Genomic DNA, 27192 nt, shown 5'->3' with positions numbered 1-27192 from the left:
GGAAATCAGCCCCCAGCTGCCCCCAGGGTCCTGCAGCTCAGCCCTGCATGTCTGAGAAGGAGAGGAAAAGCAGACACAGCTCAGCTCTCCCATCTCCAGAGGAAGCCCATATCATTCAGAAAAGCAGACACAGAAACCATCTGAATTGCCAATAATGTTTCCAAAATTACATTAATGTTGCCTAGTGGCTTGGGACAGACAGGGACACCTGTGGGAGGAGCCAGCTGTCCCCTCTGGAGAAACATGACCCAAATTAACTCCAGGTCCTCTTTCATTTAAGCTCCTTGTGGAAAAGTTCTTTCTTTTTTTTTTTTTAAAGAAAACACTTCAGAGCTCTGCCTTTTCAAAAAGCTCTAGAGAAAACTCACTGGGGAGCTTACCACCTACAGAGAAAGTGGTTCATACATCAGGCTACTTGGCATCTGGAGAAGCTCAGAGAGGGCAGTGTGGTGTGCAGGACTCGGGAGGAAGTCTGTGGGCCGGTGTGTGGACCGAACATCTCATGGACGGTGGCATCCAGAGCTCTTGGCTAGTTGCCCCGGATCCAGGTTCCAACTAGCTCCGCCACCTACTGGTAATGTGACCTTGGGAAAGGCGGATCCCCTCTGGGCTTTGGGGTGCTCATCTGTAAATGGAGCTGGCCATGAATGACATTGTCCTCAAGGAGGTATAGTTCAGTGATTAGGAAGAAAGCGGGCTTGGTTCTTGGATCCCAGACAGAGCGAAGGAACAGCTCTGGGAAGAGAAAGAACAGTTGAGGATGGCGGCTGGTGGGGGCAGATTCCTCTCATTTCCTCCTGCTGGGAATCTACTGTGTTCTCTTGGACTTGAACTTGGTATCAGGGGGAGAAGACAGTGATGTGTGAAGTCAAGCTAGCACCATATTGCTAAAATGGGGAAACTGAGGCCCACAGAGGTGGCGGGTGTCTGTCCAAGGCCACAGAGAGGGAAGTGGCTGAGTTAGGCCTGACTCACTGCTCTTCTGCTACCATGCAGGCCCTGCCTGTGCACCTGCCTCCCTCAGGAAGCTGAGCAGTCCCGGGGCACTCGGCCCGGTGATGGCTGCAGGACCTCAGCCTGTCCTCAGCTGTTCCCTAGGAAAGTGACCAGCTGGTCAGGGGCAAGGAGGAAGAGACTGGCTCTGCCCTCTCTAGGCTGTGGCATGGTGCATGTGCCTTTACTCTTTGGGCTTTACCTGCCTCATCTGTGAAATGGGGGCATGCCTCTGAGCTCCTAGGGCTGATGAGGATTGGCTATCCATTGAGCAGATATTGAGGGGTATCGTCCAGGCACTGCTCCAGGGGTGGACAAGGCCAGGGCCCCATTCCCATGAAGCTCCCTCTATAGTTGAGCAGATAGCCGAAAGGCAAGCAAAACAGAAACATACAGGGTCTTTTCATGCTGAGATAATAATACTGAACAGAGTAATGTGAAAGCCAGTGAATGGCATGGGATGGAGTAGGAGCTGTTTCAGGACAAGGGGAGGCAGAGGTATACAGCACCTCCCAGGTGGTAGAAGTGCAGGAACCAAGATCCTGGGGGCAGGAGCCAGCAGCTGGAGCCTCCATGGCAATGGGAAGGGATGCTGTGGAGAAGCAGCACAGCCAGTCAGGTGGGCAGAGCTGGGCTGGACCAATAGCCGATGCTCAACTGTATCCAGGCTGGAACCTGTTGCAGGAGGCCAAGGGAACACCCACACTTCACAAGCCCAGGCAGAAATCTGGGCAACAGAGGCTGGCATGTGGCCTCTCTCAGAGCACAGGTGCCCTGGCCAGGCCTGGTGGGAGGATGGAAGTTGGTATCTGTGCATGTGCTGAGGGCTGAAGGTCTCAGGCTATCTGGTGGGTGGAGAAAATGAGCAGGATAGAGCAGAGCTGGTGAAGCCAAAGAACAGGGAATGTGAATTGCTGCCATCACCTGGCCCTGGAGCCTTCCCAGGCAACACAGGCATTTTGGGGGTGAGGCATCACCAAGTCCCAGGCAGTGATAATGCACAGCAGGGAGAAAGAAACCTTCAGAGTGGAGTTGCTTGCTTGGATTGGCAATTCTGAAAGTGTGCTCTGCTGAGCACCAGTTTCCTGCATGGGCCAGGAGGGATGCTCTAGTTTAGGAGCCTCTGCTGGTGTTTTCCTAATGTACACTCTCCTTTCTTTATGAAGGTTTATTTAGGGGGATACCTTTCATGTGCTTCAGGTGAGGCAGGTTTGAACCACAGCCCCTGTCATGAGGAGTAGAGGGGTAAAGCAAATCTGATCTAGAAGTTCCTAAACTTTCTTTGTTCATGGCCCCCAGCCCCCCCTACCCCCACGCTATAAGAAATACCTAACACTGTGCTTAGGCTCAGCCATAAATACTTAGTAAGTATTTATGCTGGAGCAACTTACTAGACAACTGCAAAAACAATATACATGAACTGAAAGAAAAAAGTAATGACTTTAATTTTCTATTAAATAACTACAATTACATACTAAGGAGATGTGTGCACCTGTTGGGCACTGCACAACTTCTCAAACTTTGAATTTGGGTTGGACATCACCACTGTCATTTCCATTCCACACTGGTTTTCATTCAGTGCCTGTTTTTTACTATAGCAGTCACCAAAACTCAGCCTCTGGGAGATACGATATCATTAAAGGAATGTGGTGTGATACAATGTGGAAGCTATGAAGTCACGTGAGCTAGTAGTTCATGTGGTGTCCAGTATTGCTGTGTTTCCCTTGAAAGTTTTAAATATCTGCCAGCACCCCTGAACTTTTTGTGGTGCTCCAGAGTGCCTTATCCTGCAGTTTGGGAAACATGCATCTAAAGCAACCAACTACTGGTTTAGGCAGGAGCCTGTGTCAGTTCTGGCCAATGACATGTGAAGGAAAAAAGTCTTCTGGGAGATTTGTGGGAAAGCATTTACCTCACTCATAAAAGATGTTTGGAAGAAGGCATCTCCTTCTGCTCCTGGCTTCTGTAGTGTCTGCATGGGGGCTGTGGGTTCGCAGCTGCCATTGTGGATCCAAGAGGGTGACTACCCCAAGGAGGATATCTTGAGGGTGGCAAAGTGGGAGGATTCAGGGGCTCTGGCTTTGATGGCATTGCTTGGCTGCCAAGTCCCAGAAGTGCCCATCTCTGGACTTCCTATTGCATGAGCTATAATGCCCTCCTTCTCACCTGTTTAAAACTGGATTTTCTGTTCACCTGCAGCCAGAAGTATCTATCCTTCCTGAAACTTTGCAAAGGATGCTTGGGAAACACTATGATCTTTCCTTTACTTAAGGTCAGCTCTCAAAGTCTCTGAGAAATCCCACAATTCTCTGCTTACTTTTGTTCAAGGCAGAGTTTGCCAAATTTACTGGACCAAAAACCTGTTTTTCCCAGAACCTAATTATCATCTTGCAAGAAACTTGTGTGTCCCAAACACACTTTTGAAAGGGATGCCCTGGATCCCTCCTCATAGCTGCTCAGCCCTGCCCATTCCGGAAGCCCTTACACACAGACTCCCACCTCTGACACGCAGCAGGGTCCACATGTGTTTCTGTTCAGTGGGGGAGACTAAATGAAGCCAGATGTACCTGGGCAGCCCACAGGCAGGAGAAGCAATGATTTAATGTCCCAGCTATGTGGGGATTAGCTTGCCAGAAAGCTCCCTAGGAGGGGTGGGGACTTGCCGCCAGTCTGCTAATGGATTCAGCAGAAATGCCCCTGTGAGCTGTGCGTGATCGCTATGTGCATGCATGCAGTGTTTATGACTGACGTCCGTGAGACCACAGTGCCTATGACCGCTGTGTCCACAACCACTGTGCTGATGACCATGGTGTTGATGACCTCTGTGCTTGCGAGCTGTGCCCCATGAGCTCTGTGCCCATGGCTGCAGTGACTATCATCACAGTGCCCGTGGTCACAGTGTTTGTGACCTCTGCTGTGCCAGTGATCTGTGCCCATGAGTACCATGTGTGTGACCACCGGGTGCAGAGGGTCAAACCCTCTCTGCTTCCCAGAACGAGGTGCCACTCTTGCTCTCTGGGGCACCACCCCTCCATTGCTCTGCCCTCTCCCTGCCCATGCTCCAATCTCAGTCTCTCTGGCCCAGGAGTGGGAGGACTCTGCGACCACTAGCTGTGGGACTTAGGCCATTCCTTCCCCACTCTGGGACCCAGAGATTATCAACCCACGGTTTTCAAAAGTGTGCCCTAGGACTCTGAGGAAGCCCCTTGGGGAGTGCACCCCTGATTCAACTAGGGCAGCTTTCTCCTTACTTTTTGCCCACTGGGTTCCCACATAGCAATTCACTGGAAGAAAAGGCTTTGTGGCAGGAAAAGAAGTCTAAAACCACTGATGTCCAGCCATGCATTTTACAGAGGAGAGGACTGGGCCTCTCTTCCCAGGGCTGCCCTGGGATCTCGGAGATCTGTGAGAGAGCTGGAGTGGAGTGGGTCAGCTGGGGTCAGGGCAGGGGAGTGGAGCAGCCAGCCTGTAGAAGCAGCGGCTTATTCTCCCTCTTGGCTTCACCTGCTGTGACCCAGTAGAAAAGCCCTTTGAAACAGTCAGAGATGCAGCCAGGAGCCACACAAAGCATGCTTCTCTAACTCCAGGGCCCTGGCGGGGAACCAGAAGGCAGGCTGGGAATGAAATGCGGTCTTGGAGGTGGACTGTGTTGTATTCACTCAGCTGAGGTTTAGAGGCACTGCTGGCCACCCACCCTAGGCCAGGCATCTCCAACTGAGAGCTTAGCTCTTGTTTCTCAACAACTGCCTGGCTTGGCTCTCAGCGTGCCTGGTGGGATGGTTTTAGCAATGGGTGCTTCAGGCAGTGCAGGAGGGAAAGGGCTGATGCGCTCCTGTTGATCACCCCTCTCGGCTTGGTCTCTGCCAGTGGGAGAGGAGCCCGGGCTAGAGGGTGATGACTGGGGACTGGGGTTCAACCCCTCCTCAGGGACTCCTATCACATGTGGCCTTGAGGAAGCTCCTTCCCTTTCTAGACCTCTGGTTCCACATCCCCTAAATGAGGGAGTCATACCAGATGAGTTCACTGGTGCCCACTAAGTGCCAGCTTTGGGGGATGTGCTGAGGATGCAACAGGACAGGAAAAGGAGCCGATGGCCTTCCTGGGAGCAGGGAACCTGCCACAAGCCAGGCACACTCACTCATTTTTCTCCCTGAAATGTTTCATTTATTTTTTTCTCATTATGAAAAGAGTTCATGCTTATCATTTAAAAAATATATACAGAAAACTCAGCTAAGGAAAACAAAGGCAGAAATGATCCCCATAAATCTCACCTGCCCAGAGACTAGTGCTGTTAGCACTGTGGAATGTATCAGACTGTTCCCTCTAACCCAGGAACCAAATAGCATTTGACACTGTTCATCTTCTTCAGTCCTCACAGCCACACTCTGAGGTGGGTAAGGTATTCTTTCCACATTCTAGAAGGAAAAACAGAGACTCAAGGAGGTAGTATTCCTTTCTCGAGGTGGCAGGGCTGTGAGATACTAGGCCAGGCTGGTATCCAGTCTGAAGCAACTTCTCAACATCCATGTCTAGGAGGGAGCCAGGCAGGTAAACAAGGGATTGATCCAACACTAGGAACACCCCCTGGGGACCAGATCATTGCACTTACTTCAGGGCATTGGGGGTCATGAAGAAGCTGACCCTTGAGCCACGTCCTTAGGAGCAAGGTGGATTGTGCCAGGTGAAGGAGCAGTGACAGAGGAGCTTCGGGCAGAGGGAAGGAAGGGGAAAGGTCAAAGGGGCAAAAGAGCATCTAGCCCACACCCCCTCAGCAAAGAGGCGGCCTGGGTGATGGGACATGCACTGAGAGAGGGGGAAAGAGAGAGAGAGAGAGAGAGAGAGAGAGAGTGTGTGTGAGAGTGAGAGAGTGTGTATGTGTGTGGTTCAGGGAGGAGCGGGGAGGGGGACCAGGAGCAATCATGCTGAACAGCTCAGCTTTCTCCTTAGTGTAATGGGGAGCTACTGAGGGTCCTTAATGGGATATAAATGGACCTTTTAGGGGCACACTCTGGAGGCCATATGGAGGGTGGAACAGGGCAAGGAGAGTCAGGAGTCATTCGTCGGTTTGATTCCCCCAGCAAAGGGTGGCAGAAATAAGGGGGGTTCCAGGTTTCAGGGGCCTTGGGAAGGTGACTGGATTCCCTGATACTCATCCTATACAAAGATACCTCACAGGAAAATGAGGAAGGCCATGAAGCCCCAGGTGCGTGTGGCAGGGCCACAGAGGAGCCCTTCACTTGGAGAGGGGGATTGAGGCACAGATTTGACAGGAATGCCTGCTACCTCTTGTTTCCAAATCTCGGCTTGGCTGTCTGCACTGACATCTGGTTGCTCCATCTCCACCGGAGGCGGAGGCCCCTTCACCGCCTGGGCCTGGGTTGACATTGTTTAAATTTTCACCTGGGTGGATTTGTCCGGGAGGATTGATGCCCTGTGCTCCCCTCTGCAGCATCGGGCACTGGCTCCACTGTGAGAGTCCCATGGACATTAGGAAGGGCTGGGAGCAGGGCGGGGGGTGGGGAGGGGTGCACATTTATCAAGAACCTGGGCCACCAAGGGAGCCCACACACCAAGAGCCAGAGCCGCACCTCCGGCAGATGCACGCAGAAGGCGGAGGGGGTCAGTGACCCGGTGCCAGCTGGAGAAAGCCCCTGCTGCCGAGGGTCAGCGGGTTGGCCGGACGAGAGCACGATGGGGAAGGCTTGGTTATGCCGCAGCAGCAAACGGGCAGGAAAGGCTTCGTCCTCATTGTTCGTTGTGTCCTGTGTGGGCTGGGGTGTCAGTGAATTCCTCTGAAAAACAGGATCCAGGATGGGATCAGATATGCCATTATTAGGGCAAGTGCCTGTGAAGGATACAGGGGGAGAGGGTTACAGAAGGTGAAGAGACGTCTCAAGCTTGATACAGGCCTGAGACCTGTAAGAGGAGACGGGGAAGGAAGGATGGGCAGGAAGAGCCTGGCAGCAGTACAGCTCTGAGAGGGTCCGGGCCAGGCTGACGGGGAGCCTGTACCCTGAAGTTGCCCTTTAGTGGGATCCCACAGTGGGCAGGAACTGCCCAGTTCTCTCGTCCTAGCCAGGGATACTAGTCATCTGTGGGGAGCAGCCTGAGGGAAGCACGTGGCGCCTGCCATGGCACCAGAGGGCAGAGCTGGCAGCTGTCAGTCAGCTCTGCTCCCAGAGTGGGTTGTCTGGAAGTGGTCTGAGGGGGGCACCCCATGGCTGCTGTGGTTGTCTGGGAGCTCGGTGCCCTGTACTCCTCACTCTGAACCCACACTTTTTGGAGAAGCCACTGTCTGGAATGTTCCTGGCTATTGTGACAGAGTTAAAAAAGTACCCTGGGGGCCTCACACTGGCAATTAAAGGCTCCAGTTTGGAGGTGATGCATGTCAACTCTACTGGCCACCCATGGCCAGAGCTGATCATCTGCCACAAGGGTTCTAGCAAGTGATAACCACCCCCTGCCTGGAAAGGCGAGGGCTGGAAATATCTGAGCAGTACTAATGCCTGCCAGGGTATATTAAGAGGAAAATGGATGAGGGATGGGAGTAAGAGATGAGCCAATGGGGTGACTGCAGGAGGGAGAGGAGAACAGGGAAGAGGCAATCAGGGGTGAAGGACAAATGAGCAGGTGAATAAATGAGTGAACGAAGGAGAAATGAGGGAGGAGCGTGGCTGGAGGATGAAGCACAGAGCTGGTGAGATGTGAGTGAACGAGCAGGGGGGAGGATGGGTGGGAAAGGAGAGAGGGCATAGGTTTTCGTTTGCTTTGGAGGGGCGTCAAGGAAGGTTTCTCCCCTTCTTCACCTCACTCCTCCAGTCAGGTTGCATTTGGCCCTCAAACTGCACTGACCACTGACCTGGGTGGTTACTGTAAAGCATCCTCTCCTGAGGCCACTGGGGACTGGAGCACAGGGCAGCAAGGGACAGCCCTGTCTTCCTGTGGACAGCAGTGCACAGTGTTGAACTGCCTTGTGAATCAGTCTGGGCTGATGACAGCTGTGCCCGCCTCTTACAGGAGAGACTGCAGCCTGCTGTCACTCCTACTTGAAAGCCCCAGAAACAGCCTTTCCCCACCATGACCTCCAGGGTGCCTGAAATCCACCCAGTGATGGTCCCCTTTTGGTTTAAGCCTTGTCCTCTAAGAAGTCTTTTAAAAGAAGGAAGCCCCTAAAAAACCCCACTCCCAATCATGGAAAGGCACATTGGGGGGGCCTCTGGGGTGAGAGATCCAGTCCTCACCCTTGAGGAGGGCTGTCTGAGGACCCGGGGCCTGCCCACAACGAATTACAAAATGACCTTGGGCAAGCTCCTTCCTTCTTTGGGCCTCAGTTTCCCCACCTATAAAAGGCAAGAGGTTTGAAAAGATCCTGTTTTGTACAAGAGTGGACACTAGGTGATTAACACAGCCACTCAGTTTGACAGAGAGCAGCTGAGTTGCATGATCTTTGCCCACATATACAGGAAGCAATCTTGCCTTTGGGTCTCATACCTGGCCTGTTGGTAAACTAAGCCAGACTATCAGGCCTAGATTAAAGGGCTAGGGAGAGTAACTTGGACTTGGTTTGTGGACGCATGGATTTGCTACTGAACAGCAAACAAGCAGCGTCATGGATGGGGTGCATAGCTCCCTCTGCACCTTTGCTTTCCAAGTGTGCCTGAAGTTCAGAACTCTACAGATTCTGCATGTAGAGGGGAGTCTACCAGGCCAGAAGGGCCCAGAGCTGCAGGTTCACAACCTTTTCAATAAACCTCTTACTGAAGTATAGTCTACTTACGGACCAGGTCATGAATAGTGCGTGTTCAACTTGACGGGATTCCACAAAGAGTGAGAACCTACATATAACCTGTTCTGAGATCAAGAAACAGAAATTGCTCAAGAGATCTTGGTGCTTCTTTGTGTCTGGCCTCTTTCCCTCAGCATTAAATTTTGAGCTGTAGCCTTGTTGTGGAGTCGAGATGGACATTGCTCCTTCTCATTGGCATGTTGTGTGGCCCCGGCTTTTATACCTTAGGCCGGCATCAGCATTCAAGGGTCTCCCTACTCCCTATAAGGCAATTCCTGGCTGCCCTGTTGTTGCACCCTTCTGCATTCTGCTCCCTTCTGCATCATCTAGCTCACAGAAGGCCTGAGCATGATCTCTCATGGGCAGCAAAACCAGTAGAGGCAGGAGGTGGAGCCACAGCCCTGAGCTTGACTGCCGAAACGAAACCAGTAGCCTGCTGCCGGTGGGGAGTGGAGTAGAGGGTCGGGCCTGGAACAAGCTGGCCTGGACTCCATTACCTCCACGTAGGTGGGTGCCTAGCCTTCCTAAGAGTGACTGTGATCATGCAGAGGGAGACATCACCTGGATGTCAGACTTCTGGCCACCTGGCAAAGGCCAGTGTGCACAGGAAAGGATGATTAGAGAGGAGGGACAAGTAGTCTCTTACCTACAGGTAATAGATACTGTGGCCCTGAGTGTGCAGACAGCTGCAGGGACACTGAAGCAGACAGATGGTTAGGACTTGTGCATGGGCAGGATGGGAAGGCAAAGAGAAGGAAGAAGAAGGGAAGTGGCCGAGGTGTAGCCATCTGCAGAAACGGGGGCTCTTGTGTGTGGGTCTCCCAAGCAGGGCCTGCTCTTCTTCCCTGTAGCTCCTCCATGCCTGGAAGAGGACAGGCCCACCGATGGCATTAATGAAGACAGGTGGCATCCCTTCTGGTCAGAATTCCCAGGACAGGACCTGCAGACAAGGTAGGGGCAATGTCCCTCCTATCTGCCTACCCAATGGGGCCTCATGGGGCCTCCAGACTCCACAAGATGTCAGGCAGCTGCAGGACCTTAGCTGGGACTCTGCAGGGCCTGGGGAAGGCATAGAGTTGAGTCCATTAGCTCAGTGCTGTTCTCTAGAGAGCATGCAAGGGGATTATCTGGCTGCTTCACTGCCTCCTGACTTCCCAGGACCACCCCTCTGGGACTCAATCCAAGGAAGTGAGTGATGCTGTCATTAGAAGTAAGGAGTCAGCACTCCTTCCCCTCCTCCTCCGTGAGTCCAGCTGTGGACGGAGGCAGAGGGTGGGAAGGCTGCAGGCTGGGCTGGCCAGGTCTGGCTTCCAGCCTGGGCTCTGCTTTTGCCCTAGTGTGGCCAGGGACACGTCCCACTTCCTCTGGGTTGCCTTCCCATCTGTAGAACCAGGGTGCAGTGCCCTTTCATTTGGGGATCCTTACAAGTCTCGGGTCCTCCAATGGTAATAGCAAGGGACAGGAGGCCAAACACACCCTGCCCCTGAAACTGAGACTCACCCCCACATCCACTCAGGGTTCCCTCTCTCTCCCTCCCATCCTGGTGGATGGGGGCTGCAATGGTCATGACTTATCTCAGTGGAAAATGTCAGAAGAGACGAGAAATATTAGCAATCACCTGTCAAGCACAATTCATAGCTCTTGTTGGTGGCCCTTTTCGGGAGGCGGATGGGAATGGTAAGAGTGAGAGATGTGCCATGGAGAGGAGAGAGGCAGAAGGTATATTCATATTAAGAACAATAGCCACCATTCGCCCAAGGGTTCCTTAATCTGTACTAGGCATGACACTAAGGACTTTACTATACATAGCATCTCGTTCAATCCACAGCAAGTCCCTGTGACCCAATGGGGGTAAAGCCCCAGGCCTCAGGAGTCAGGTGGAGTAAGGTTTCAGTGCAAGACCCTGAAGAACTACCTGTGCTCTTCCCCAGGCCCCTCGGAGGTAGAAGATGACAGACAGTGCTCTGTGCTCTAGCTAGTCTCTGTCTGGATCTGAATGTTTTTGATGGTCATGGTGGGATGGTCCTGAAACTTTGCTAGGTTCAGTGGCTGGGAGTGTCAATCAAATGCTCAGGTGTGCAAAAAATGGAATTGCCTGTGAAATTCAATGTCTGTTTCTTGTCCCCATTCCACCAATGTGAAACACACAGGACCCTGTACGTATGTGGCCCTCCCCTTCTTGGGACATGTGAGTTCTGGGAGCTTATAAGCTAATGCAGGTGGTGGGTAGGTGGGATACCTGGCTTCCTGGACATGTCCTACAGGTAACTTGACCCTCAGGTATGGTCCCCACAGGTGGCACTGAGATGTTGCTGCAGCCTCTGCAAGTCCTCCACAGCCTGGCAGCGTCCCCCGCTCCTGCCTCAACAGTCTTGGGCCAGTCAACTGCTTCTGATACCCAGTGGGCATGAAACACTGGGCAGCAGCCTGAGGTCCCATCTGCCTAGAAATATCCTGCAGCCACTTATTTCCAGAACCTTGCTTCTTCCCCAGCCACGGAGCCAGCTTTCCTCTTCTGGATCTGGATTCCCTATTTCGGAAATTTGCTGCCTTCCTGGGGAGGGTTTGCAGGGCTCACGTCTCTGGGACCTACTGACAGCTCCATTGATAACACTCCCATCAGCACCCATGGACAAGGGACACCAGGCACGGGCGATGGGACCCTCGCTCCTCCTCACTGTGTATCCTTTACATCCTTTCCCAGAGGCCACCGGTCCTTCCTGTTCCCTAGCAGGGATGGCTCTCTGGAGTTCCATGCCAGAAAAGGATGTCCAGCTTCTGTTTCTGCAGCTCCATATCTTTCCCCAGGCAGTTAGACAGACCTCCAGGGCTGAGGCGAGAACAGGTATACCTGGAGAAAAAACTCTGTGTATAAAGAGAGAGGCAGAGGCAGAGGCATGAAAACGGGACCATGCCGGGCCTCGGAACCAGCCGATTCTCCACTCTCCATCCCAGGGCTGCGCCCCAGAGGGTGGTCCCTTTGGCAAAGACTCACGTGTGTTCCCACAGCAACTCTGACTTGTTCCTTTTCAGCAGGCCCGGCAAACAGATGGCACTCTCCTCAAAGTCACCAGGACCCCTGCTAGAGCCCCAAATAAGCTCTAGTACCACCAAATCTGTTACTGAGTTATGTGAGACCCCATGAGGAGTATTGATGAGCCAATTGTATATGCCCTGTGGGTGGATAACAAGGGATCTGCCACCAGATGGGATCCAGAGTCAGTGCTGTAGGCCCCACCTCCAGGGCCAGACCTGGGGCTTGTTCCCACCTGTAGGGAATCTCAGGTAGGCCCCATATGGTTCTCTTACAGGTAAGGAACCTGAGGCTCAGAGGGGAAGCAATGTGTTCAAGATCACCCACCCAAAGTGAGGGACAGACTCTGATCTATGTGGTCCCAAACCCCATGCTTTTCCCACTACATCTCATTATCAGGGAGGTTTTGTGTGTTTTTTTATAATTGGTCACTTTCTGGAGCAGTTCAGTGTCCTTCTGCTTGTAGAGAAGGGAGGGGACAAAGCCGGGTAGTGGGGAGTGACCCTGAAAGGCAGAGGGTGAGCCCATGACTTCCTCCTACCTCAGCACCCGATCTGACATCTCCCCGAGTCTGTTTGCTGCCTGGGTGAGAGGGAATTGTTCACTTACAGCTGCCACTTAGGACTCACAGGGCATGGGGTTGGAAGAGGCGAGTCAGACAGAAGGCACAATTTACCCCTAACTCAGAGCCCTGTCAGTGGGGGGTGGGCTGTGCTACACCCAGACCCTCATGTGTTTTTTCCAAAAGTGAGATCCATGACATACCACACACTACCTGGGGGCCATTAGTAGTTGTTACGGGAACAAAGGGTTCCATGGTCAGAGACTGGGAAACACTCAGTCAGATGGGGTTAGGCATGTTTCCTTAGGCAGGAATCTTCAGAGCCTTCAGTACACGCTGTGCTTGGTTGCTCTTCCTGGGAAGGATGAACAAATAAAGGACACGGTCTGCAGGGCAGCCAGGGTCAGAGGCCCAGAGAGGCATTTTCTGGCAAGGCTGAGGGAACCCTGGGTTTGAAGCAGGGGCCTGGGGGTTAGGTTTGGATGGGGAGGCCTGGGTGGGAGGAGCCGGAGCCCGTGCTGGAGGGTGGGACCTTTAAGGGTGGTGGGTGTGAGCAGCACATGTCCAATTTGCTGAAGCTGCCTAGCAGACTTGAAAGGAAGAACTGACACATAGGATTGGAAAAGGAAGCCACATTTCTTCCAGCTTGGGTCTGATCAGGGCAGAATGTAGGTGCTTAGCTTGGGGGCCTCTATCTAAAGATACCTTGCTACTGACTTCCTGTGGCTCACTGAGTTCAGAAATAAAGGTGAACACCTGGTGGAGAACCTCTGCTAAACATCAGGCTCTGGGCCTCCTCTCTGTAGGGAGTAGCTCCCTCTGAACACTCCTTTCTGATAGGCAAGTAGCACTTTTCTATTCTTTCCGACATGGGATCTAAGACCCCAAAGAGCCTCCAATTCGCTCACAAGCCAAGACAGAACAAGAGGCCGAAGGAGCCCGTCTTTGGATGCGGGAAAACCTGGCTGTGTGCGGCTGAGAAAGCAAAGCTGCTAATTAAAGCCAATCTGGGATCTTGCCAAGCAGGAGAAGGAGACTTGGGGCCAGGAGCCTCGGCAGTGGGGAGGAACGAAGTGGTAGTGGATTATTTATAATCCACTTCCGGCACTGTCTGCCACGCTCTTTCAGCTCGAGGAAACACTCCCATCCCTGAGACAGACATCTGATCATTATAATTTTGTGTTTGAAGACAGTTTTAGCCTCTTGCAGACATGCATAAAATTTGTACCTGCAGCCCAGGATGGGGGACATAAAAGTTCTTTAGGAGGGTTGTAGACCTTCCTGGGATGGAATCCAGGCTGTCTCCAGCTCTGGCACAGGGCCTGGCTCCTGTGCACCTGGCTCACCTCCCTGCTCACTGGGCAGAATTACCGCATCCTCGAAGACCCACACAGACCGTCTCCTGCAGGGCCCACACTGAGTCTGTCTTCCCTGTCTTAGCGCTTCCGTCTTGTTGCAGGGTTTTTTGTTCTTCCACAGTTGGTTTCATTCAGTTGATATTACATTGTTCTGCCTTGGTCCCTAGCTGCTTCTTGTATATATAACCACATATTGAATGGGCTGAACTCGATGGGGTACGAACAGGAAATGGCTTTATTTTTCTCCCTTCGATGCTTTCAAACACGCCCAGCTGAATCTCCCTCCCCTCCCCTCCCCTTGATGACACTGCAGGCACTTACCAGAGCTTCCCAGTCATTTCCAGACACAGAACAAATTTCACTTTCAGATATTAAAAAGGTCCAGTCCAGCCCATGTACAGCCTGCCTTTACATCCACTTCAAAGTTTCTCCCTCCCTGTGTCTCAGGCCTGCCCCCGTAGGTGCATGGAGCCCTGCAGAGGCCTGGGAATGGGCTGTTGGTTCTCTCTTCCTTCAAGTCCACTGTGATGGGTTGAATTGTGTTCCCTGGAAAAGATATGTAGAAGTCCTAACACCTACTCCTCAGAGTGTGAGACCTTATTTGAACATAAAGTCTTTGCAGAGGTAACCAAGTTAAAATGAGGTCATTAGGGTAGGCCCTGGTCCAACATGACTGGTTATCTTATAAAAAGGGAAAAATTGAACACAGACAGACATGCACAGAGGGAAGATTACCTTAAGATACACAGGGAGAAGTGTCTACCAGTCAAGGAAGGCCAAGGAGTGCCAGCCACCACCAGAAGCCAGAAGGGGAGGGACTCTCCCTAGAGCCCTCAGAGGGAGCACGCCCTGCTGACCTTGGACTTCTAGCCTCCAGGACTCTAAGATAATATATTTCTGTTGTTTTAAGTAACCCAGTTTGTGGGGTCTTATTGTGGGAACTCTAGGAAACAAATACATCTACCTTTCTGCTTCTGATTTCCCTGGGACCCAGGCAAAAGAGGGGGGCTAGAGGAAGGGTCCCTGTCTTTTTAGATGACTAGTGCAGCCTAAGTTCTCTCTTGCTTCCCAGGCCTCTGTCTAGGCAGGCACCCCAATGCTGGCTATGTTGTGGGGGGCAGATGTTCCCTCAGCAGTCCTCTGCCTCCTCTGGGGTGGGTCTCCATCACAATGCTAGAACCTAGTTGCCTTCCGGCCTCCTCTTCACCCTGGAGACACCCCCGTTTCTACCCACAGCGAAGGCGGGTGTGCTGGCTCTGCAGTTGCCTCTGCCTTGCCGTCCTCTGGTTAATCTCTCATTCTGCATTCTCTGGTTGAGACAGGCTCAGTCCCTACTCTCACAGAGGTGCCTCCATCCCAAGCTTGGGGGCTGTGTGATAAACTCTCTCCCAGAAATCTCTGGGCCTGGGAGTGGGCTTGGGGTTTCTTCAGTGCAGTGAGCCTCCAACTGGGAAAAGTGGTGGTAGTCTCCCCTTTCTCCAGATACCCTAATTTCTACAGGAGGTTCTCTGGAGCCCCTGCCAGTATCTTGCAGGGGCCATATCACTTTGCATAACATTAAAGTGCCCTAATACACCCACATTCCCTTTCTTTGCTTGAAATAGGTTGTATGTGGGCTTAGGCATAAAGACGGAGGAGTGAAGACTATGTAGATACTTCCCAACAAACCTCCAGGGAGGTTTTCTGGCCACCTTCATTTGGAATATGGGGGCTCTGGCTACCCCTGGCTTCTGGGTTTCAGTTAAAGACTCCCACTCCTATCCTGCTACACAGAAGAAGTCCTATATGGAGGAGATTAGCTACTCCTTGAGCACCTTCTTCTTTTCATCCTCTGCCTTCACCTACAGCTGATGGGAGAGAGGGAGGCAGTGGAGTGGGGTGACTAGGAGTGCAGGCTCTGGAGTCATACGGACAGAAATTCAAGACACCGCTCAGGCGCTTAGCCGTGTGGGTCCGGGAAGTGGCCTAGCCCTTCTGAGCCTCTGCTTCTTCAGCTGCATGTGGAGACAGCAGGTAGTGAGAAAGTGCCCTCAAGCAGTCAGGCACAGGGATCCCCAGCCACTGCCCTCAGTGTTTGGGCTGGTCCCAACCCTTGGAGAATGGTGAAAATGTCACCTCACAATGGCAAGTCCTCCAGCAAAGTGCATGTCTGCAAAGGGTGTCATATGTGATTCAATCTAGGAATCTCTCAGAGCTCAGTGGCTTATCACTGAATTATGTGGAATTGCTTAGAATTGTTTAGTAAAGGAACAGCAGAAGGAAACTAAAAAGATGTTGGTAGCCTATTAGGATCCTCAAGCCATCTGAGATAACAACTAACAAACTTAGCACTTTGAAAAGCTTAGAGTTAAATTCCTGGGGGATTTGTGTCCCACATGCCCATCCCACAATACGTTGAGATCCCACCTCATCCAGGACTTTTCAAAGAACTCTTGTGCATTTAGCAGTTTGCTATGGTGCAGTCTCAGTGATTCTTAAAATTGGCTGATATATGCATTTTAAAGGGAAAACAATTATTGCAGACCCCCACTGTTGACTAAAACTATTTTGATCATATTGTTACTTAAATATATACAAATATAAAAGTACATATAAATTCCTTATGTTTTTCACTCTTACACAGCTATAAAATCAAAACACAATTACAAATTAAAGGCAAACAAAACTACAAAACCATTAAAATTCAAATTAATGGCATTAATTTAATGTGCCAGATGATGTTTTGCTGAAAGTAAAATAACCAGTGTTGAGTTTAAAGATAGAAAAATGTCTTCCCATTTTGAATTCTGCTTGTTATCAACTAGATTGTTTTGATGTTTGAGCATGCTGGGCCATCCTTGGGTTATTATCAATGTTATTGGTATCACCATTCTTATTATTTTTCATGTGTTATAATGGACAGACTTTTAGCCACATAGCTAAGCTTTTGATCAGTCAATCAAGTTAACACAGCACCCCAAAATATAATAGCTTAAAAAATATAAAAACATGTACCATTTAGCAAGACAGTTAACAGTCATGTGCCCTGCTGTTAGGGCTACCTGGCAAGTTGTTGCTAACCAAGATGGCACTCATTCCCTCCAGCTCCTGCTCACAAAGCAGTGAGTCCGATTCTGCCTTCTTCAGCATAGAGTTGGTTGCACTTAGCCTGTCTGCCAGTGCCCCCTGTACTGTTTGATGACTCAGTCCTCCCTCTGCTCTTCTCTATTTGAACAATTGCTAAACCTTTATTTGCACAGCAGCCCACAAAATCTTTTGGCTTTCATTTTGCAAAAACATGACATTAAACCCAAATGTACATGCAAGCTCTGAATTCCTGAGGCATTATTTGGTGATAACATGATCATCCACATGCAATCCCAACAGGGTCTCACTAATATTTTTAAACTTTTGAAACAAAAACATTAAAGTAAAACAGTTCTCATTATCACTCAGAGACTCCCAATACTGTATCTGCAAGAGCCTACTTTGAAATTCCTGGTACATGAAAAAGAGCTCTGGTCTGAGAGCACAAGGCTAGATTTCAATTTTACATCATTCATTGACCTACAGTACTCTGTAGGTTGACTCATTCCTTTAGACTTCATCTGTGTGTCATCACTAATTGTCTTGCATTTTGATGATTAGCACACTGCATCTGACCACTCCATGAAGTCAATGTGACTGTCCTCAATGGACACATGGGGGAACCGAAGCCCAGGTACACAGCCAGTGAGTGAGGAGATGGGGTTAGTATGCAGGGCTGCCTAACCCTATAGGCATCGCATGGCAGGGATTCACAGGACTAAGTTGTCCCTGAAGCATTTCAGTCCCCTGAGGGACCCCTATCTTGGGACATGCACCTCCTGTCCCCACCCCTCACCCATTCACAAACCTGGGAACAAAGCAGTTCCGGAGAAAGTGGAAGAACAGCCTTGATTCATCCCTCCCACGCCTCAGTGATCCCCATCACCCCTCTGCTCAGCTCTGGACAGTGCCCACCCTGCAAAATGACAAGGGTTATTTTCCTAAGTAAAAATCCATACAGATCCTGACAACTGAATTTTCCTGGTGGGTGAATTAATGTTTGTTATTTGTTTGGTGAAAACACAGATGTTAGGTCTATAACTGAAATCATATTTTATATGCACACTTGCACATATATGGATATATATGCACATGTATACATGTGTACATACACATCTATATGTCTATATACATATGTGTATATATACTTCTCTTGAAATAGAATGATACACACATGCACATCTATATATATACACAAGTTTATACATATCACTCACATATATATATGTATATATATATATATATATACTTCCTTGATGAAAGAGAATGAAAATTGGGACTGTGCTAGAAACACAGGATTTGTGGCTGTCTTTTTGTAGCTGAGGCATAGCTCATCAGGGAAGGGTTTTCAGAGAGCAGTTGTCTCCCTGGGCCCTTGACTGCTGACCTCTTCAATCCTTGGTGCCGGGGAGACTGTAGCCAGCGTTCCCTCCCTTTGGAAGTCGTAAAGACTCCTCATCTTATCTCAGAAGCCCCTGCAGACACCATCACTCTTGAGATCCTCCCTTTTTCAGACTTGATGTATGTGTGTGTGTCTGCAGCCTTGACAAATAGAGTGATGTTCTGGGCTCTCTGGGATTGGATTCCAGTGGGGATTCCAGTTCAGACCTATGGAGCTATGCCCTGGGATTTGTTCTGTTCAAGGGCAAGGAAGCAATCCTGAGGGAGGACCCCCTGAAGTCCACCTCTCCTACACATGGAATTTAAGTTTTTAAAAGATTATTTCTTCTAGAGAGAGTTTCAGTGATAACTCATTCTTTCATTTTTATGAAACAAAGACATTTACACTTGACCATCAGAGGTTCTAATCGGCATGTGGCTCATACTTATGAGCCCTGCAGAGTTGATAGAATAGCAACTAAAACAAAGACACTTGACATTTTAGTTATTCATGCAGCCTTGCTCAGGTCACATGTACAATGATCATTAAGCTGTTTGAAATAGAGATATTCCAGCATTTGTGCCTAGATTGTCCTAGTGCCTACCAGCCCAACATTGTATCCTAGGAATGCTCCAGAATAAGCAGGTGAATGCAAGTCCAGCTATGTTTGTTCAATTGCAAGAAAACACTGCTCATTGCTGGGGCTATGAGTGGGGAGTCACGTCTTTACTCTTGAGGGGTCCTGGTCCATGAATCAGGCCAATTATTTGGTTCTACACAGCTTACAGGGTACTCTCACTTTTAAAGCCTGGCTGCTGTGTTAGAAGGTGGATGAGAGCCAAAGACTGAACAGGGATATCCTAAGGTGACACTCTTAGGGTGCAGTCATGTTCTTGGGGAAATTGTGTCCCACTTCATTTGATATCCAAAGCCCAGAGTTTCTGGCCTGGCCAGGGTGGCCTGGGGCTCACATCAGTTGTTGCTGGGGCAGAGTGACAGAGACCTTGTGTCACTGGGCATAGGGTCTGCAGGGATTTGAGCTTTCAAGGACAGCAGCATGACTCAGTCTTCTGACCTGGCCCCAGCTCCCTTATTCTTTGTGGTTTATACATCATGCTCATCTTTGCTCTGGAGCTGGCCTTGATTCCCAGAATCTGGCCTCTGCCCTGCTCTTTGCCAGGATACCTGACTTCTGCTTCCCGTAGCCGCTCTCCCACGAGTAGCCTCTGGCCCAGGGTACATGCTCAGTGAAGACTCGTGAGCTGGCTTGCTGAGGCTCCCTGGCCCAGCTGCCCGTTGCTCCTAGACCATGGCCTTTGGTCTCAGTGGAAGTGGTGCTGCTCTGTGGAGTGCTGGGTGGGCAAAAGTCACCCTCTGTGAGGCAAGGGCTCTGTCTGTCTTTCCCTGGCTTTGTTTTTTATGCTGTCTCTTGAAAAAATTGAGAAGGCCGGACAGACTTCCAGATGCAATTACTCAGGCTGGTCTTAGCTGATCCTTTTACTGGAAGCCTCTCCTCCAGCAGGAGGGGACACTCATTAGAAATGCAAATTTACTGTGGTCTCTCAGTCTTGGTTGGCCAAGCTGCAAAGTCCATGGGTCAGGTGATACCTCTTGTCTAGGTAAAAGGGAGCAAAGAGGAAGAGGGGCTGGCCAGGGCTTGGGCCAGTTGTTCCTGGAGCAGAGTGACTGCAGCTTCTTATGTCTGGGCCCCCAGTGTCCATGGACCTTGGTGTCACGGTCCTTGAATTTTTAACAATGGCAAAGCCAAAGGGACAGGCTTTAGGGTGCTTCACTAATCATTGCTTCTGAAGCTCTTAGCCTGTGTGGGCTCTGGGAGGAGGAGGGGGCCGGAGCCAGGAGTTAATCGTGTGGGTTGCAGGGCCTGGCTGTCCTGTACCCCCGGGGCCAGAGAGAAAGGCTCACTGTTCTACCACTTTGTCCAGGAGAATTTGTGAGTCATAAGTGGTTAGGGGTGGGCAAGGCAGGTTGGGTTCCATAGGAAGCAGTCTCTGAGAAGGGGTTTATTGTGCAGGATGTATATTAGAGTGTGTTTGCTACAAGTACCTGCCAGAGGGGAGAAAAGAGGCAGGCCAGGGTAGAGGAGACGTCAAATTGTGTACAGTTAGATGACAGTCTTGGCTGACAACATGGAGCACTGGGCTCAGATGTACACCAGAGTCATCTGTGTGGGCTCACCCAGCCAGCCTTCTACACCTTCCTCCCATCAGTCACTGGGTGTGAGTCATCCAGGGAAGTTGTGACATTGCGCAAGGCAACTCTCTGAAGCTCAGGCAGTGGAGGGCTGCATTCCCAGCAGCTGGGACAAGAGTCATTCCTTGTGGGGAGGTGTGGGAAGTACACCTCCATGTGTGAAAAATGTCAAAATGAGACTAGAAACCAGGTTCTGATTCTGAAATGAAGGTGAAAGGGGTGGGGCTTAGCTTAAGTTCAAACCAAATCCCTAGATGCAACCAGAAGACCAAAGATAGGGTCTGCCCTCCAGGGAAGGGCATGGAGTAGCAAGGACTAAGTGGGACTCAAGGCACGCTGGCTGGGATTCTGGGAGGCCTGAGAAGGAGCAAAGAGGGCTCACTTACTGCTCCCTTTATGTGGCTGCCAGCCAAGGAACAGGGCAGAGGCTGGGCAGGAGGGCATGAGATGACCCCAGACCCCTCGCTCTGGGGGAGCATGGGATTGGGGGGTGGCTCAGACTCCTCCTGGTTCTGGCCTGGGGCATGAGAGATTGTTGTAAGGATTCAAGTAAGGTGGAGTATGGGAAGTGCTTAGTCACCAGTAAGCTTTCTGTTGGCGCTGGTGGTCACAGTTATCGCCATTCTTCCAGGCAGCAGAGTGGGCTGCACAGAGCACGGATGGGCCCCTCAGGGGTGTATTCATCAGCTACTTCTCTGAGGATGCTGACTGGACTCTCAAGGCATCTGCGGGAAGTTGTACTCTACATGTGGCGTGAAGATAGCTTGTGATCCAATGTCCAGTGGTGAAAAGGCCTTTGACTCATTCTCCCCCCATCCCTTTGTCTTCCCAAGCATTCACTCATTTGTTTATTCAACAAAATTTATCAAGCACATTGTACGTACTGATGACTATTCTGTGCAAGGTAAAACAGCAGTGACAAAACAGACCTGCCTCCACAGGGCTTCTATTTGAATAGGGGGGGTAACAAACAAAGCCTACAGTGTATGAGCTGGTGATTAATGCTGTGACAAAAAAAAAAAGAATGCAGCGGAGGGGAGCGGGGAGTATCTCGTGGGGGCTGGGTTTGTGGTTTCATGCAGTGTGGACAAGGATGGACACGGGGAAATGATGGTGTCTGAGCGGTGTCTGATACAGAGGGGAGGAAGCTGCGCAGATGTCTGGGAGGAAAGCCCTGTAGCAGGGAAAAGGACCGGTGCCATGACCTTGGCCTGGCAGTAAGGCTGGCATGTCCATGTCCCAGGAAAGGGGTAGGGGAGTGGGCCAGGCGAGAGGGGCGGCGGGGCCTTCACTCATGTTCTGAGGGAGTTGGGGAAGCCATGGGAGGTCTGAGCGGAGCAGTCGCAGCATCTACTTCTATTCTAAAATGGTCCTTGGCTCAGGGTGGGGGTGGACTGAGGGCCCAGGGTGGAAGCAGGGTGGTGGGGCAGGAGGCGGTCACTCCGGGGGAGAATGGACAGAGTGGAGGACAGAGGGCTTCAAGGCTGGGACTTGGGCCGAGTTTAAGGTGGAGCCCACAGGGTCTGGTGAAGGATCAGACATGGGCTTTGAGGGACCCAAGGGGAGTCAGGGTGGTCCTGGAGTCTTCCAAGGAGTGCTTTTTGGACCCTTTAAATGTGAAGTGTCTTCGCGAAGGGTCTTGGATGTGAAGTGCATACAAGGACCTGGAGTTGGAGGGAGAAGTCTAGGCTGGTGAAAAGGATGTCTGGGTCCCGGCAGTGCCAGGGGCGCTCTTGTTGTAAGAATAGGTCCTCCAGGGCTGTGCTGCCCAGTCTGGTGGCCACTAACCCCATCTGTTGAGCTCTTGAAATGTGGCTAGTCCAAACAGAGCCATGCCAAGAGGGTCATAGACACACCAGATTTTGAAGATGTAGAACAAAAAATGTAAAATACCCAACTGATAATTTCTATATTGCTTACTTGTTGAAATGACAGTATTTTGGCTATGGTGAATTAGATGAAATATATTATTACAATTAATTTCACCTGTTCTGTCTTCTCTAAGGTAGCTTCCAGGCAGGTTAAAGTCATGCCAGTGGTTCCCGTCCTGTTTCCACCGGACAGTGCTCCGCAGGCAGTGAAGAAGCCTTGGCATCCGGCCTTCATGGTGCCTGACACTGAGAGGTCAGGGACATGGGGAGGATCCGTGTAGGAGGCTGAGAACGCAAAGCTAGAGAGGAGGAGCAGGAGCGAGGGGTGTACCCAGTAAGTGAAGAACATGTTTGGAGAGGAGACTACTCCCCCTGTGCGAGCTCTGTACAGGGAGGACTCAGAAGTAAGCATCTGGTTGAGCAAGGGGATGATCTCCTGTGGCCAAGATAAGAACTACTTTGGAGTCATAGGGGTGGGAGGTGGGGGTGGGAAAGCCTGGTCCGAGGGACTTCAAGGGGGAATGAGAGAACGGTTGTGGGAGTTTTGCTAAAAATGAATAGCAGCAAAACTGGGATGTCGGCTGAAGGGGGAAGTAGGGTAAAGAACTTGTATTTTTAACATAATATTGATAGTAAGCATTTATGTAACACTTTCTGTGGACAAACACAGTTCTGAGTGTGTCTCATACATATTAACTCATGTAAACTACCACCAGCCCTGTGAGATTGTTACTATATCCTCTTGTCAATTTGCAGAGGAGGACTCTGTGGCACAGAGAGATTAATTAACTTGCCCAAGGTCACACAGCAATGTAGAGGCAGAGCCAAGATTTGAACCTCAGTGGTATGTCTCCAAGGCTGTGCTTTAACCACCATGCTATGTGAAATTCAAGGTGAGAGAGGCATGGGTTAATAAGGGGACACTGCTGGGGTGTCGTCCTTGAGAAAGGCAAGATGGGCTAGGGCTGGGCAGGCAAATGGAGGAGTTGTCCTTAGCTGGGAGCATAGACAGTTCACAGTGTAGCATGCTGGAGGTTGGTGTGCAAGTTCCTAAGGTCAGCAGGGCCCTTCCCTAAGTGAGGAGGGGCAAAGGGGTGTGACAGTTTGCAGGGGCAATGGTCCATGAGCCAAGAGGGAAATTAGGGGCATTGGCAAGCCACACAGGGCCCAGTAAAGACTCGAGGCCATGAGTTCAGTGCCTAGATGGCTTTACTCCAGTCTCCCCTCCATGTTTCAGATGAGGTGCTCCAGGACTCACTCACAGCCAGCCTCAGGGAGGCATCCCGGATCATGCTGGCCACAGAGGGTACCATGCAGGCAGGCCAGTGCAGAGGCAGGGCTGCACTGTGGGTGGCAGGAGGCCACAACGTGGGAAGGCCTGCAGCCAGCTGAGGATGTTCAGCTGGGGAGGAGCCCGGCAGCTCAGCCTCCTGACAGATTGAGGGCTGCTGGGGGCTGGCCTGCTGCAGAGGGAGGCGGGGCGGAGCGAACATCAATGAGCAGGGCCTTCCCGGGCTTTGAAGGGGCTGCAGTGGGCCTTTGAATTGCTCCATCTGGGGTCAGGGCGCTGAGTGGCTGGGCCCCATGCTCACCAATAAACTGTGGGGGATGGCCTTCAATTATGGAAGCGTAGCCAACCAAATCAGCTTTCAGATAAATTATTTATGCCCAGGCCTGCAAGGGAAGGAGCCGGCTGCAGGAACAACGTGTTTATTTTTACAAAACGCCTGCAAAGTTGCAGTGCACTGGCAGGGGGATGGACAGGGAGGAGAAAGATGATTAGATTAGAAGAGGCCTGCTGTAAATAACACACAAGAAGGGCATTTTGTTTCTTTTTAGACTGCCTTTTGTATTATGTTTTATACAATGGAAAAGAGCCTAATACATCTATGAAATGTTAATGAGGGCTATTCTCTATTTACCTAGATTGGGGGTTTGAAGAAAGGGCTGGACTGGGAGCAGGGAGGGGGTGTTGAAGATTGGATTCCATGCAAATGCAGACATCAGGGAGTCTGGGAGACTTTAGAACATGCTCTGGACTGGACATCTTGTATCCAAATGGTGGGGGAAAGGAAGCAACAAGTCCCATGGACTAGAAACCCCGCCTGTGTTTCCTTTTTGCTCAGAAGCAAGGTGGTGAGCCTGGATGGGAGGAGGGGTCCTAGTGGGAATGTAGGTTGGTGGGAGTCCCTGTGGACTGCAACGTGTGGGAGAATGCGAGGCAAGATGTAACATCTCATTTCCCCACAGGTCATCCTCCCTCCCCCAACCATGGGAAAACCAGGCAGAAATGAGAAGAATGCAGCCTGATGCCCTGGGGGTTAGCTGCCATCTGGGTTGCGACTGTAGGCACTGCATTTAGAATTGATGATTGCCTGGCTTTGGGAGGTGCAGGTGACAGAGAGCCTCCCTGTCACTCTGGAAGCATAGACAAGAGCGTCGTTGTCCTTCCCCAGGTGAGGGCGGCACTCTGGAGTGTCAGGGAGGCACTCTGTGAGTCATCTCATGAAAGTGCTCAGAACCTGTTCCCCCCATCTCAGCCCTTGGGCGAAAGTACTGAGAAAGATAGGCTGCACTTGCTGAGCTTGGATTTCAGGTTCCCAGGCCATTTCTTCATTCTTGATGTACCTTTCCTCCCCTCTGTTCTCTTCCATAGTCACCACTTGGGGGCCCGTGAGGCAATCAGGCAGGGCTTCTTGGAGGAGGCAGCAGCTGTCGTTCGGCTTTGAAGAATGGGAAGGATTTCCATAGGGAGAGAAGGAAGATTGTTGTCATTCCAGAGAGTGGCAGGGACAGTAGGTACTGGTGAGACAATGACCCTTCTGGTTTGTGGGTGATTTGTATCTTCTTGTATCCCCATGGCCCCAGGTTGCTGCCATGTGAAAGGTAACCCCTTGGGTTGTGAAGTGCACAATTTGGGTCGTGAAGGCTATATGTGGAGGCCTTACCTGTACAGGTTACATGTCCATGATATGTGCCTAATTTATCTTATTTTGAATGACTAAATGAATAATGTGTGTGAAGGACAATTGGCTTAATAGAACAAAAATCTGTACAGGTTTCAACAATTGTTAATTCTGTCAGTTGCAAGTGACAGAATCGTAACTCAAGTTAGCTTCAGAAACAAGGTAATTTATTATTTCAAGTAACTAGAAAGTCCAGGTCCCAGAGGTACAGTCAGCTTCAGGCATGGCTGGGAGTGGGGATCCATAATATGTTGGCAGAGTTCTGTTTCACTCTATCTCTAGGCTCTGCTTGCCTTTGCGAAGGTTTCATTTTTAGACAAGCTCTCCCCATGAGGTTGCAGAGATGGCCTCCAGTTTAGGAACCCCAGGCAGTAAGTGAGCCTCCTTCACAAATCCAGAAGTCCTGGGTTGAGTCTCATTAGACCACTGAGTCATCTGCCAATCACAATAGTGGGTGTAGGATGGGATGGTATCAGAGGTGTAATATAATGACTGGCAGGGCCAGAAGCTTGGGGCTTGGAATGCCCCGGAGTCACACGGAGTGGGAGCAGAAGAGGGTATGTTCCCCAAAGAAAATTGAGGATCTATTACCAGAAGCAGGGAGAATAGATGCAAGGCAGGAAAAACAACATATGTCCCCTTCTGCAGCAGAACACTTTGGTAAAATAAAATCTTACTGGGAAGCCAGACAGCAAACCAAATAAAAAATGGGGCTACTCTAGGGATGCCAGCCTGTAGGAGGATGTGTTCTGGGGTATCCTTACTCCCCGAACATAGCCTGTGCATTTTTAATGCCACATTTTGGCAAACACAGAATCCTCATTTGGTAATATATGTCTTTTTCTTATTTACCTGCCCTGGCACCATCAATTAAGTGCTAATTTAAAGGTCACCTCCCCACATAGCTCTTCCTGCTTTCTTCCTCCTCAGAGGACTTGTAGCAGTGTTTATCCCACAGATGTTGTGGTTTTGAAATCCTCTGAAAAACAGCGCATGTAGAAAACATCACACGTTTTTCTTCTCTTGGAGATCTGGGAAGCACATTAGCATTTTAAAGCCTCTGGAAAGTCCTGCAGTCACCTGTTTAGTTTATTCAACTCTTTATGATCTGTAAACCAGTCATCCACAGAATCGGCTTCTCTCTTCACCTAACACTGGAGGGCTGGATGTTTTCAGTGGCACATGGGGGACGCTGCCCGGGGACATTGCCTGGCTTAAACATGCTCCCTGGTTTTGTGGCTACCAGACAGAGCATTTCCTCCTTCCAGACTGGGCTCTCCCTGGGCATCCAGATCCCCATGGGATCCTGGTGAACAGGATTTCAATTGAACAAATGATCACCCAGTGTGGTCGCGCTCCTTGGGCATGAAGGGAGAGCAACCGAGGTGGGTTCACATTCTCTCCAGACTCAAGCTTGGCTGCCATTGGTGCCTTGTCCTGGCTGTCCAGGGGGTATTTTCCCAGTTGGTAGAAAAGCTGACAAGCTGACTCATAGAGGGCTCTGAGACAGGCTCCTTTCTAAACAATGGCAGGTTGCATGAAATCTGTGAAGTTCTCATCAGCATAAGGTGCAGAAGGTCTGGGGCAGCACCTACTGCCTGGCCCATCAGTGGCCATCTGTCTCTATGATGGGCTGTGGGGCTGGGACATGGGCTCATGGTAAGAGCACCCTGCTCAGAAAGGGCAATTCATACCCCACAGGCCGCTGGGATAATTCTGCAGGGTAGGGTAGAGAAAGTGAGCTGGCATGGTTTTCTCCCTGAAAAGTTCAGAATGGGTTGTATGATTGGGGGGTCCCCCAAAGAGGTGGGCAGGGCAATAGATTGAAAAGAGAGGAAGATATGAACAGGCTCAGAGAGTCTGCCTGCTGTGCACATCACTTAACCTTTCTGGTCTTGGCAGCCTCATCTGTGAAATGAAGTTATTGCTTTTCCATCACCTGGTTCTTTGAGGGTTAAATGAAA

The 27192-nt window shown here is 50.7% G+C and overlaps 1 protein-coding gene across 1 annotated transcript in view; it reads left to right on the top strand.

The window, feature by feature from the left end:
• The window catches only part of RPS24 (ribosomal protein S24), a 367458-nt gene extending 340482 nt beyond the window's left edge, over positions 1-26976 (top strand). Inside the window, exon 5 of the mRNA XM_073240742.1 lies at positions 26964-26976. Coding sequence (XP_073096843.1) covers positions 26964-26969 — 6 coding nt within the window. The 3' untranslated portion in view covers positions 26970-26976. The remainder of the gene's footprint in view (positions 1-26963) is intronic.
• The last annotated feature ends 216 nt before the right edge of the window (positions 26977-27192 follow it).

The sequence above is a fragment of the Manis javanica genome, chromosome 7, assembly GCF_040802235.1.
Source record: "Manis javanica isolate MJ-LG chromosome 7, MJ_LKY, whole genome shotgun sequence".
Taxonomy (NCBI): domain Eukaryota; kingdom Metazoa; phylum Chordata; class Mammalia; order Pholidota; family Manidae; genus Manis; species Manis javanica.
Note: the sequence above shows the minus strand (reverse complement) of the source record. Positions and strands in the feature narration are given on the sequence as shown.